The sequence below is a fragment of the Podarcis raffonei genome, chromosome 3, assembly GCF_027172205.1.
Source record: "Podarcis raffonei isolate rPodRaf1 chromosome 3, rPodRaf1.pri, whole genome shotgun sequence".
Classification (NCBI taxonomy): Eukaryota; Metazoa; Chordata; class Lepidosauria; order Squamata; family Lacertidae; genus Podarcis; species Podarcis raffonei.
In genome coordinates, this window is record NC_070604.1 from 112,373,772 (window position 1) to 112,386,905 (window position 13,134).

The 13,134-nt window shown below is 44.7% G+C and overlaps 1 protein-coding gene across 2 annotated transcripts in view; it reads right to left on the minus strand.

The window, feature by feature from the left end:
- Nucleotides 1-12,817, minus strand: part of PSME4 (proteasome activator subunit 4) — an 84,536-nt gene extending 71,719 nt beyond the window's left edge. The window contains exons 1-3 of one of the 2 annotated variants that reach the window (XM_053383623.1): nucleotides 12,336-12,817; nucleotides 2,323-2,463; nucleotides 1,363-1,479 (exon numbers count right to left, since the gene is read on the minus strand). In XM_053383623.1, coding sequence (XP_053239598.1) covers nucleotides 1,363-1,479; nucleotides 2,323-2,463; nucleotides 12,336-12,586 — 509 coding nt within the window. In that variant the 5' untranslated portion in view covers nucleotides 12,587-12,817. The remainder of the gene's footprint in view (nucleotides 1-1,362; nucleotides 1,480-2,322; nucleotides 2,464-12,335) is intronic. The other variant, XM_053383624.1, reaches the window with a different exon arrangement.
- Nucleotides 12,818-13,134: the final 317 nt, after the last annotated feature.

The window sequence follows — 13,134 nt, forward strand, 5'->3', positions numbered from 1 at the left end:
AGTTGGATGACCTGTGGCCTTCCAGGTGTCATTAATTCCAACTCCCATCAGCTACAGCCAGCATGGCCAAAAGTCAGGGATTATGGGATATATAAAGGTAAAGGTAAGGGTACCCCTGCCCGTACGGGCCAGTCTTGACAGACTCTAAGGTTGTGCGCCCATCTCACTCAAGAGGCCGGGGGCCAGCGCTGTCCGGAGACACTTCCGGGTCACGTGGCCAGCGTGACAAGCTGCATCTGGCGAGCCAGAGCCGCACACGGAAACGCCGTTTACCTTCCCGCTAGTAAGTGGTCCCTATTTAGCTACTTGCACCCGGGAGTGCTTTCGAACTGCTAGGTTGGCAGGCGCTGGGACCGAACGACGGGAGCGCACCCTGCCGCGGGGATTCGAACCGCTGACCTTTCGATCGGCAAGCCCTAGGCGCTGAGGCTTTTACCCACAGCGCCACCCGCGTCCCTTATGGGATATATAGTCCATCAAAATCTGGAGGGTCACATTTTAGGCACCCCTGGTTTAAAAGACCTCAAGAAGCAAGTTGGGAATGTTAAGTCACTTAAAACACTGACCTTATGATAGCTAGAGATTCTAGTTATCAAACTGGGTGCCTTCTTTGAGTGAACATCATACTCTTAACCACTTGGCTATTATTCCATCTTTATAATCTAAAGCTGAGAATTCTCTTAATGTGAACCGATATAAGATGCTTTCTGCGTTAAGTCAGATCAATCAACCACCTAGCAGCAACTCTCCAGAGCCTGAGGTCAAGGTCTTTGAGAATCTTGTCATCCTTGATGCTTTTAACTAGAGATGCAATGGATTGAAACTTGGCCACTACACATGCAAAGCACAACTAAGTTATGGCTTGTCTGTAAAGCAGTGCCACCTTTCAGAAGTGGGTGACGCTGTGCCGTTTTCTGTTTGTGAATGGCCAGTTTTCACTCACAGTTTACAGATATCAAACAGTATTTTCTAAAACCTTAGACTAGTCAGATTATTCATCTTATGAAATGTAATCATGTCACTTGTTTCTAAACCAGAAAAGGCACATGAGTATCTTGTTATCTCCAGTTCAGATGACTGAAAATTTTTTTTTTGATAAACTGCACAATTAGAGCTGAGAAAAACCAGCAAGTTGAAATTAATATTTGCTGGTTGGGCTATTTTAAGTTTTTAGGCTTTACACATTGAGTTTCTGCAAGCTGTCCCTATATAAGTTAGTCCTACAATCAAATTCTGCCTTTTTGTCTGTTATCCTTGAGGATCAACAAAGCACCATCCCGTTAGTATCTTATAAATATGTTTAAAATAAAAAGGTAAACCTGTTCTATCTCACATTTTTAAAAACTAAAACAAAAATCTTACTTTGGAAACCAATTTAATCCAAGATGTTCGGTCTTAGAGTACAATATCCGTTCCAGCATTTCATACAGTGGCCTCCAAGGCAATTCTAAGTCATCCCTTGAAAGAAGTTCTTTTTTCCTAAGTTAAAAAAGCAGTTTAAGATTAATGATTAATTACAATTGGATGCATCTTTCATACCCCAAAATAACACAACAGAAAGTCTGGCTGCAACTTTGCTTTAGTCATCACCCCTTTCACACAGCTTCCTAGTAATTCGTAACATGGCAAGAAAATTATCTAATGACATTCTCTAGACAAAGTTGAAGCAATCGTTTAAGATGTAGATGCAACTACAGATTACATAGCACTAACCAGGTTTCTCTCTTAATAGGAATTTGGAATGAAGTTAACAAATTCTGTTTGAAGGGAAACTATTGTTTGTTTGTGCTGATAGAATGCTAAACCATAGTTTACAAGTGGCAGGGAAGGGAATATACATGTCAGAAGGGAAGGCACATGTACAGGCCACTCTTAACCTTAGCTGAGATTATTGCCAATGTTAATTCAGTGTTACATTAACCAAGCCAGTTTGTTTTGGAGGAGGTCACAAATGCCCCTCTTTTAAAGTGCTGAGTAAAAAAGCGAGAAATGGTGTTGGACCTTGTGTTGGCCTCAAATGCACTTTGAAGCAGCAAGACTGAGCGACTTCAGGAATCAGCCGCTCTCCTTCTGCCAGACATGGGGAAAGGGCAGGGAACACCTACTCCTGCTATCATGCTGGATTTTTGACACTTCTGAGTACCTTCAAAATCCAGCATGATGAAAAACACAAGCCCCCAACAAAAGCCAATCCAAATTTTGGGCCTGCTTAACTAAAAAGGCTTGTCTCCAGCCTCAAAGTCAGCTATTTTTTTCCAAGTTACTCTTCCACAGGACGTAAGATACTTCCGTTACACAGGAGCAATGAAAATGGCAACTTACTTCAGCAGGTTTATCAAAAGGCGTGCAAAACCTTGCATCATGCTGATCTCCAACTTTGGAATAGTTACTAGCTCGTACAAGAGCTTGATAAAAAGGACATGGTCTTCTTTGCTAAACTTTCTCCCATAGAGCCGGAGATACCTTTAAGAAGAAGAAGAAGAAATACATAATGTGGAAAACATTTATTTATTTAAAGATGCCACCCTTCAACAAGCAAGCTCTCTTGGAAGATAAAAATATAAATATCAAGACAACATGTACACATAGCACAGCAGAAAAACACAACAAAAGCCAATGTTTTAAAAACATACTGAAAGGTTTGGGCAAATAAAAAGGTGCAGAGACATTCGATTTAATAATAGGTGAGCCTCCCTGAGATAGGCATTCCAAATGCTGTGTGCCACCACTGAAAGGGCTCAGCAACTTCTGGTACCGTCAACTATGGCATCCTGCTGGAGCAACTGTCTGAGTTAGGGATGGGTGGCACTGCCTAGCGGTGGCTGGGTGGTCATTTCCAGAGGGTAGTGCATGGGGGGTGCACTTTGGCCCTGTGGAGCCTTCAAAGTGGGGTTCCTCAGGGTTCGATTTTATCCCCTATATTGCTTAACCTCTACAGGAAACCACTGAGTGTGCTCATCCAGAGTTCTGGCATATGCTGTAAGCAATATGCTGATGGCACACAGCTCTACTTCTCCTTTACATCTGCAGGTGTAGCAAGAGATATGCTGGACTGTTGTCTTTCCTCGGTAATGGATTGGATGAGAGCCAACAAACTGAAGCTCAATCCAGATCAGCACTGAAGCACTGTTAGTGGGCAGTTCCCTGGACTGGATAGATTGTAGGCTGCCTGCTCTTGATGGGGTTACACTCCCTCTGAAGGAGTAGGCATGTAGCTTGTGGGTACTCCTGGATCCTTTCCTTGTGTTTATGGTAGGTGGGGGTTATTGGTTTGTTTTTGTGTTATTGTTTATTTTGTGTTCTCATTTTGTAATTCCATATTATGAACTCCCCTGACGGGTGATATACAAATTAAATAAATAAATGATAATGATAAAGAAGAAGAGGAGGAGGAGTTTGGATTTGATATCCCGCTTTATCACTACCCGAAGAAGTCTCAAAGCCCTTCCTTCCCCACAACAAACACTCTGTGAGGTGAGTGGAGCTGAGAGACTTCAGAGAAGTGTGATTAGCTCAAGGTCACCCAGCAGCTGCATGTGGAGGAGCAGAGACACGAACCCGGTTCACCAGATTACAAGTCTACCGCTCTTAACCACTACACCACACTGGATATGGATAAAGCCATATCCAACTGCCCTACACCTGCCATCATGTAAAATATCAGATGATGGGTAGCTTGGACAAAAGGGGCTTTGCAGAGATTCTGCACGAGGCACTTTGGAAACCCTGCAATGAGTTCATGACCACAGGGCTTACAAACGACATTGCAGGGCACTTCCAAAGCACACAATAACAAGCAGATTCTAAAGGAAGCCATTCATAGCTGCTTTCTCTTCAGAAGGAAGAATAGTCCAGTTTTAGGGACATTTTCCCCTCTGCAGCAACTGCAAAGGGACTCCCTCTAACTGACTGATCATTGATTTAAAGGGAGTGTCTTTGACAGCACACTCCTAGCACCAATCCACTGGTTGGTGCTGAAAGGGCATCTTCAAAGGAGGTTGCTCAATGATCAGTAGTTATGGCGACCAATTTTGAGAGCTGTCAATCACCTGCCATCACTATGACATCATAGTAACAGGTGGGTGGTTCCATTTGTACTTTTTATGTTAAAATATTTAGCTACTTGCTTTGATTGCTTAATCCATTCAATTGTAACTATTCAAGCTTTTTAACTTGTAAATTGTAACTTTGCTTTATTTTTAACTTTCTACACACAGTACCAGGGAAATTCCCGGAGCTCAGAAAATAATACTCCCAATATGATATCATAATTAAGAAACTTATTTAAGGATATTGTAAATTTATCTTAGGTATGAGAACCATTATTTTAAAGCCATCATTGATGGCTTTTCATTCTCTAACCTATCTTTTTATTTTCAGCAAAACTGTGAAGCTGCCAGTGCTCTAAACCTCTTAGGCTTGCAAATTACAATCGTGATTTGTGAGACAACAGTGGCTGACTCTGCTGTTTTCCTGGACAGCCAGCATTCTTCAGCCATAATTGAAACATCAGCTATTTTAAATTTGGGGAGAGATGCACATAGCTTGGTAGCAGCATCACCAGTGCTGAATATATTTTCATAAGGTTTGGACTGAGAGTCCTCTTTGTCCAACATTCATATTCTGTACTCATGAAAGGGTGTTGGGAATTCAACACTTAATAGAAGGAAAAGGTTGAAATGTAAGTGCTATTGGAGCAGCATATGTTTAAAGGCTTACATATGTTTATAATCCTTTGCAATCATCTATGACCCCAAAATGAGAAGGGTTAGAAGCCCAATTTCTAAAACTGCTGAAGGAGCAGGGGTGGCGTTTGCTGTTTCATATGCCTTTTTTCCTGCCTTCCTTGGGTGGGATCCTACTGACACATCTCATCAGTACAAAAATTTCTACTTGTGAAATGGAACTCTCCCCCACTTTTTCTAAGTTTCCTAAACCCTAAAGAGGGACGCGGGTGGCGCTGTGGGTAGAAGCCTCAGCGCCTAGGGCTTGCCAATCGAAAGGTCAGTGGTTCGAATCCCCGCGGCGGGGTGCGCTCCCGCTGCTCGGTCCCAGCGCCTGCCAACCTAGCAGTTCGAAAGCACCCCCGGGTGCAAGTAGATAAATAGGGACCGCTTACCAGTGGGAAGGTAAACGGCGTTCCGTGTGCTGCGCTGGCTCGCCAGATGCAGCTTGTCACGCTGGCCACGTGACCCGGAAGTGTCTGCGGACAGCGCTGGCCCCCAGCCTCTTGAGTGAGATGGGTGCACAACCCCAGAGTCTGTCAAGACTGGCCCGTACAGGCAGGGGTACCTTTACCTTAAAGCAGATTTAGAGAGCGTGCAGGGCACACGCCTGGAAGCAGGTGTGGAAGTTCTATTGCACAGGTGTAAATCCTTGCACTGGTGGGATGCGTTAGTTGGATACCGCCCATTATCTCCAATTCTTCAAGTGCTCACTCAATTTTGTTTTATATTACAGGCAATACTTTCATAACAACATTTTGGCTCAGCGTACTGTTGCTCAGTATCCTCTATTAAACAGAAGGTGTAGATTAGCAGCAGCCCTCTAGCTACTATTTCCCCTCAGCACTTCAGTGCTGAACAAGCCATGTGCCCTTGCACTAGGGTGTGGAACAGAAGTGTCAGTGTTCAGGTATGCCATCAAATTGCTGTTCCCTCAAGGCAGAGTTATTTCCTGCTCTTTATCATGACACACCAAATGGTGAACTGGAGGAGCAAGTTTGAAGAGTTTCCAAATGCAAGTTCAACATTCATGAAGCACGGTGCGTGTCACTTTCAATTTCCTAGCCATGATTTCCCCTTTTAATTTTGAAGCATGCCCTCTCAAATTATTGTTCTTAACTTATTCACCCTCTAGACCAGGAGTGAACAGCATGTGGGGCTCTGGGTTGGCTGTCATGCAGTGGCTAATCTAATTTCAAAAGCCATCTACAAGCAATTACTTCACACTTTTTGTCAAGAGTGATCTGCTACTTCCTCTGTCAGCTTCCTGGATAGGAAAGAAGAGGGAGAGAGAAGGGTGACCCTATCTGCTGCTGCCTTTGGCCCCACCCACTGATGCAAGCAACTTCTGACAGATTGGCCACAAGGAAATCTGGCCATGGACAGAAAGAAGGTTGCTCTGCCATGTTCTTCCTGTAGAACTGCCAACTCAGATTGCATCTGTGTATGGCACAGAGTCAGTCAATTAGCATGGTATACCACTGAAGCAATGCATTTATATGTAATGCTACCTATACATTGGGATGCGGGTGGTGCTGTGGGTAAAAGCCTCAGTGCCTAGGACTTGCCGATCGAAAGGTCGGCGGTTCGAATCCCCGCGGTGGGGTGCGCTCCCGTTGCTCAGTCCCAGCACCTGCCAACCTAGCAGTTCGAAAGCACCCCCGGGTGCAAGTAGATAAATAGGGACCGCTTACTGGCGGGAAGGTAAATGGCGTTTCCGTGTGCTAAGCTGGCTCGCCAGATGCAACTTTGTCACGCTGGCCACGTGACCCGGAAGTGTCTCCGGACAGCGCTGGCCCCCGGCCTCTTGAGATGGGCGCACAACCCTAGAGTCGGACACGACTGGCGCGTACAGGCAGGGGTACCTTTACCTTTACCTTACCTATATATTGCTAGCTATTTATAAGTAGGGTTACTAATTTTTGTTGATTTTCTTGTTTAATCTTTTGGTAAACCACTTTGAGGTTTTTTACAATCAATACATTTTATGAAATAAATAAACAGAAACATTGTAAATTATTTAAACTAGACATTATAAAAACTAAATCTAATAAATAAATAAATAAATATGAAGAAAGTCTGATCTATGAAAACTATGCTGTATTACGATTTTATTAAGTCACAGATTTTAAACAACTGTTTCAGATTTTAAACAACTGTTAGGTAGTATACCTGCCAGGACTCTGATCATCATGACATGGAGTTTGTAAACATTAAATTACAAGCATCTTGCAATGGACTATGAAAAACAGAGCTCTTAAAACATCTGGATCCAGCCACTACTGCAGGCTTCCTCAAACTCGGACCTCCATATGTTTTTGACCTACAACTCCCATGATCCCTAACTAGCAGGACCAGTGGTCAGGGATGATGGGAATTGTAGTCTCAAAACATCTGGAGGGCTGAGTTTGAGGAAGCCTGCACTACTGGATGCAGGATACTGAGATGGGTACAAGTCTAATTTCCCAAACATAACATAACATACCAAGCCATACTGCTTGATCTTTCCATTACTTCATACTAACATCATCCATAAAAACAGAATGACAAGTCATATACTATCATAATACACTGCAAAGGGTTAATACTAGCAGGCTCTGATGTCTTCTAAAATCACATGGCTTTTCAGAACCCTGATGATTTTGTTAGGCAACATGTTTTGACAGCATTACCACATAACTCCTACTAGAATGAAAACAGGCCTCACTGTAAACAACACTGAGGTAGCAGCAGATGGTTAAAAGGAAAAACAGTGTCACACTATGTCTACTCAAGTTCAAGATGTCTTGTAAGGCAATCATGTGAGTCATGTTATATCTCCTGAAGTAATCCTATCTAAGAATCTTTCCTAGTAAACAAAGTCACTTCCAATGATGCAAAAGGCAGATTGATATTCTGCCAAACAACCCGCCCCCGTCCCCCAAAAGTTTCTTTTTACTAATGTACATTGCCAGTTTCCCAAGTTCCATTACACTCTGGTGTGACTAAGAAACAGATTTGGAACACCAATATGTCAAGTGTGAGGGCTTGGAGGACTGCTGTTCCCGCACTGACTCTTTTCGCCAGCCAAGCTGAACCGAGCTGAGAGCCAAATCCAGCTGAGCCTGGGGAAGCAAGGAGCCACAGCCATACCCTTCAGAGGCTTCGACAACTATCCTGCCTCTAGCCAGATTTTCAACCAGCCGCTGGAACATCATCAACAACAGCAATGCCCTACAGACTGCTGTCTCCAGGCATATGGGGAACATTGGAAGCACAGTATCTTTCATTCCTCTGATGCTCTTTTGCTGCATCATCTCTAACAGTGATGAAATGTCTAATGGTATTCCTGGTCCCTAACAAATCACGTGACCTGCACATGAAACTGGGAAGACTAGACACATCAGTCTCTGGTGGCACTTGGACCAAAGCAAATTAAGCTGCCAGCAAAGGCAAATAAAGAATAAATACTAAATGAAGCACCAAAATAAGAATTTCAAAGTATGAATTTATATCACAAAGTCCTCATTTGCAATACAGTATTTATTATAGGTTACCTTAAGTCTATATGAGAAAAATGGGGTGTAAATTTTCTAACTAAAACTCAGGAGGACACTATGCATGCAGTAGCAGGGTTGATTCTTAATTGCTATATTTGAACAATCACATCTCATCTTAATAAGATGGCATATGAACAAGCTTCATTCCCCTGCACGCAGTTGGCTGCTCTTCCCTTCACACACTAGGATGCCTCAGTTTAATTATAAAATCAAAGAACTGTAGAGCTGGAAGGGACCACAAGGGTCATCTAGTCCTTCCAATGCAAGAATCTTTTGCCCAACATAGGGCTTGAACCCACGACTCTGAAATTAACTCTCATGCTCTACCACCTGAGGTGTCCCAGCAAGTTAGTTCTATTAAAAAATATATTAAAACAATTAGAATGCCTTTTGGCAATGAATAGCCTAAGAGCAAACAATGCTGTGGTATTTTTATGTTAGTGTGGACAGAGACATAGCCCTTATGGGAGAACACTAAAAGACCTCTGTAAGCAGTTTTGAACCTTCTAAAAATAAGCAGAAAACAAACATGGTTGAAACATACAAAAATACCACAAACTGGAAACCATTTCCATTGAACAGCTGACTTCAACATGTCTAAACATAAGCAAGTGACTGTAAGGCTCAATGAAAGGCACTAAGTTTTTATTGTATGATTGATTATTGATTAATTTCTATACCACTTAATATATTTAAAATATCTCTAAGCAGTGTACAAAAACTGAAGGAACAACAATATAAGCAAAATATTACAAAAATTGAGTTGCATATTAAAATGTTCCATTAATACAAATTTTCTAATATATATAAATCTATATCAATTCATTTTACTTCCAACACACCCTCCCTCTCAGCCTCCGGGTTCTCACGCAGGGCTCAAACAAACTCTCAGATTACGGTACCCATAGCAGTCTCACAATGAGAACAGTTCCTGGAAACAGCAGGCATCACCCTAGTCTCTTACACAAGACTTGCTTTTTATGGGCAGGCCCAAGGTGGATGGTACATCCTCAGGCTGCCCACAATTGTGTCCCATTCAGCTGCACTCTCCACACCCAATTCCAGGTGTAGCAGGTTTGTTGAGCATGCTATAGGCACAATACCGAAATTTTGCTTGCTGTCAACACCTGCTCTTTACATTATTTTTGAAAAATACGTAATAGCAGAAACAGATTCAAAACAGGCAATCTAGTATACCCTGCGCCCAACTAAACCTTTGCCTTAGTTTTCTCTCTTTAGTAGTGTAAAATGTTAATGAAACGTATCCTCACAGTCCATTTTATTTTAAGTCACTATTAGAAAGAGATTAGGTCTAGAACTGAAGTGGCAGAAAGTGCTGTGGTACCTTTGTTAGATTGTAAGCCTTTGGGTATGTCCATCATTTTAGTCTTACTTTATTGATTGTATTTCAAGATGTGGTTTGGGTGCTTAATAGATATATTACCACCTTGACAATTATCTGGTTTGCTGCAGCAGCAGTTTTTGTAGTCAAGTCTGTTACATTCATCTACTAGAGAAAGCAAGATACGTATTCCAAAGAATTCATGTCACAATAAACTAGTCACGCCTCCAAGATGCTATAGCAGCAAGGAAAGAAACTGCTACAGACTAACACAGCTTCGCTTTTAATATTTCTCTGTAGGGACAGCACAATGACAAGGCAAAAACATTTTATCAGTGCCCCAGAAGACAAAGAAGTCCTTGAACTAGAAGTTGGTGCTTTTGCCCTTGTCCAGCTCAAAACACACTTTTCTTTTTCCTTTGCTGACACAGCAGTATGAACAAACGTTATGTGAGATGAGTAAGAGATTAAACTCTGCAAGTTACTAGCTAGGCTTTGAACCATGAAAGTGAAATGCAGTGCTTGTTTTGGAACTAAATGCAAATGCTATTTTGTAATCTAGTTTAAAAAGGCAAGGACAGTTGCAAGTAGCTTATGAAGTCACTGAACAAAACCTATGCGCTAGTTTTGGCAACAAAGAGTGATAAACTATTTTTAGGAGTAATGAGCTGCGTATGATTTATTAGCTGCAAAAGTAGAAAGCTCAGGGAACGACTACCATCACTAAAGCTAACAAAACCCTCCTCTTCCCAAAGTCCAAGACTCAAGCAGCCTTGAAAGATGACACTTCCCAAACACAAGCCCACACAGGAGGTTGCACAAACAGAAGGGGCGGCTGCTCATTCCTAAAAAAAGGTCCCCAGAGGCACATGCCCCAGTCAGAAGATGTCCTTCAAAAGCAAAGCTGCAATCTTACAAACACTCAAAGCCCAACCAAGCCCCCTGCTGATCATAACACTTAACAAAAATAGTGCCAGACAAAGCCTTGGGGAAGCTGGAGTCATGCAGACAGCAGCAGACAATGGTAGACACGTGGCATAGAACTAAGTTGCTGAATGTAAAAGGAGTAGCACAGACTACTCCTTCATCCACGGAAGTGTAGAACCTGGGTGCCACCAGACACTGCCCCAAACAGAGGCCAGTTGCCCATTTGCCTCAGGGGCCAGATTTGAAAGAAACGGCTTTTTGAAATACCCGGAGCCTTAGATGTACGGTTATCTTTGCTACCAGAAACTGGCATAGGTAAGGAGTTAATGCAGTGTTTATTCACCTCCCATTTTAAAAATATCTACCTTCAGTATTGGGGTGGGGTGGGGAGGACCGGATAAGGTGTGCCTTAAGCCACAAATTGTCTAAGCAATCAAAGGATGCCCAACGAAGTGGAACTTCCAGAGAAGGGAGAATCAAACATCATTTTGCCGATCACTGGCAAATTCTTCAGGCTGCACCGCTCACAGTTACCCCGAGGCACCCAAAAAGTTTGTTAAGGACACGTAGGCTGCATGTGTTTTGATGACTTAATTGCTTTATGTGTTCTTACCTGCCCTGACACTTCAGACACAAGACAGGTTAAAAACCTTACACCCTCTCACAATTATTTGTGGTCCTGTCACTTAACAGAGCACAATGGAGACAAAACATAGGAACTAAATCTTGGAAGAATGCATACCCCACCAAACCCTAATACCCTCATTTGGGGTGTAGCGGAGAGAGACAGCCATATTACCCCAGTACAACTGACACACTGCTGCCATGCCCTCCCAACAAAGCGAAACACGAACACCAGGGAAACACCGGGCAGCTGTTAGGTTTCCAAGCACCACTGGACTCTTTTTGTCTACAATCCAGAACATATTTCTTTTCCACGGGAAGCTTAAATCCCAATGCAATTTCGGGGGGGGGGAGGGGGAGCTTAACTCCCTAGAAACCCAGCTCAAAACCGCCTGCCTGGTTCCTTCCAGCTATTAATTATAGCAACTGTTCTTGTGGTTCATTAAGGCATATTTATGGCCTTTCCTAAATCTCCAGATTACAAATGGTGGTGGGTGCTCTCCCCTTTTCCCTCCCCACTCCAGGTTGCCTGAGGTAGGGTGAGGATGAAGTGCCACCCCTAGACTGACCCCCCCCCAGCCTCAGGGAGAGAGAAGAGAAAGAGAGAAGAAGGAACCCCACCCACAAGAATAGAGGCTTGCCTTTTTGTAAATAAAAAAGGGGGTGCATGGGTGTAGCCAAGGGAGGGGGGGACAACCAAGTCAATAAATAAATAAAAATACTTATCTAACTAGGGTTCTCCCCCACACACACAACATAAAGCCTGCCTATGGGTGGGTGTAAGTGGGTGGCATTGTGTTTCCCCAAACCCCAAAGGGGGTGTGTTTCTTACACCAAACACCGGCAAAGCCCCCAGAGAATGAGTTGGAGGAAAGGGCTGGACTGCACTGCAACACCCCCCCACCTTTCAGAGCGTCCTGACCTAGACGGTTCTCCCCCCAAAAAAGGAACCCCAATAATAAACATTGTGGTTCTGATTTGATAGATAGAAGATAGGGGCTCAGCAGAAGGGGATAAACAATAACTCCGGGGTGGGGAAGGAAGGGGAAGTCGACAAAATGGAAGAGGCGAATGTGTGTTTTGACTGTTGAAAATGTTGAAACTTAATTATGATGGGGGGGGGGAGAATCAGACCCCCCCCACTAATCCTCCCCACCCCCAACCCTTCGCCCCACTCACGTGGAGAGCTTCCTGCTCCAGAAGAGGCCTCCGGGCCAGAGCTCCTGGAGCTGCACGGCCCAGCTGAGGTTGAGCTTGATGCGGGAGAGGAGGCGGCCGGCCTCGGCCTCCAGCTTGTCGCCATAGGGCAGCAGCTTGTTGTAAACCAGCTCCTTCTGAGGCGGCGGCGGCGGAGGAGAAAGAAGAAGGGCAGGAGGAGGAGGAGGAGGAGGCGGCGGCGGCCCGGCCGCAGCGCCGCCGGCCCCGGCCATGGCTCCGGCCGGCCGGCCGCCTCGCCCCTTCCTCGCTCCCTTCGCCCTCTCCGACGCCCCTTTTCCCCCCTCAGCCGCCGGCGCTGCCCCCCGAGAGGGCCTCTCCTCCGCTCCTCCGGCCACCGAACTCGCTCGGCTCCCTGGGGCGTCTGTCACACAGCGGCGCCTGGTGACGAAGCGGCGGAGCGAACGAGGCAACCAGCGCCGGCCTCCGCCGCCAGGCACTGATGGCAGGCAGGGAGGGAGGGAGGGAGGCGCCGAGGTCACTTCCGCTGTGGGGAGGGGGAGGAGAGGGAGGGGAGGCGGCGCTGACGGGAGGGAGGGGGGGCTCCGGGAGAAGGAGCGCGCGGGGGGGGGGGGGGGAGGGCGGCCGCTGATTGGATGCGACGCCTGAGGGGGAACCGCGGAGAGGAGGTTGAGCGCGCGGGGCCTTCGCTGAGGGGGCGGGAAGCAGAGCAGGCAAAGGAGGGGACTTTTTAAATAATAATAATAATAATAATAATAATAATAATAATAATAATAATAATAATAATAATAATTGTCCTTTT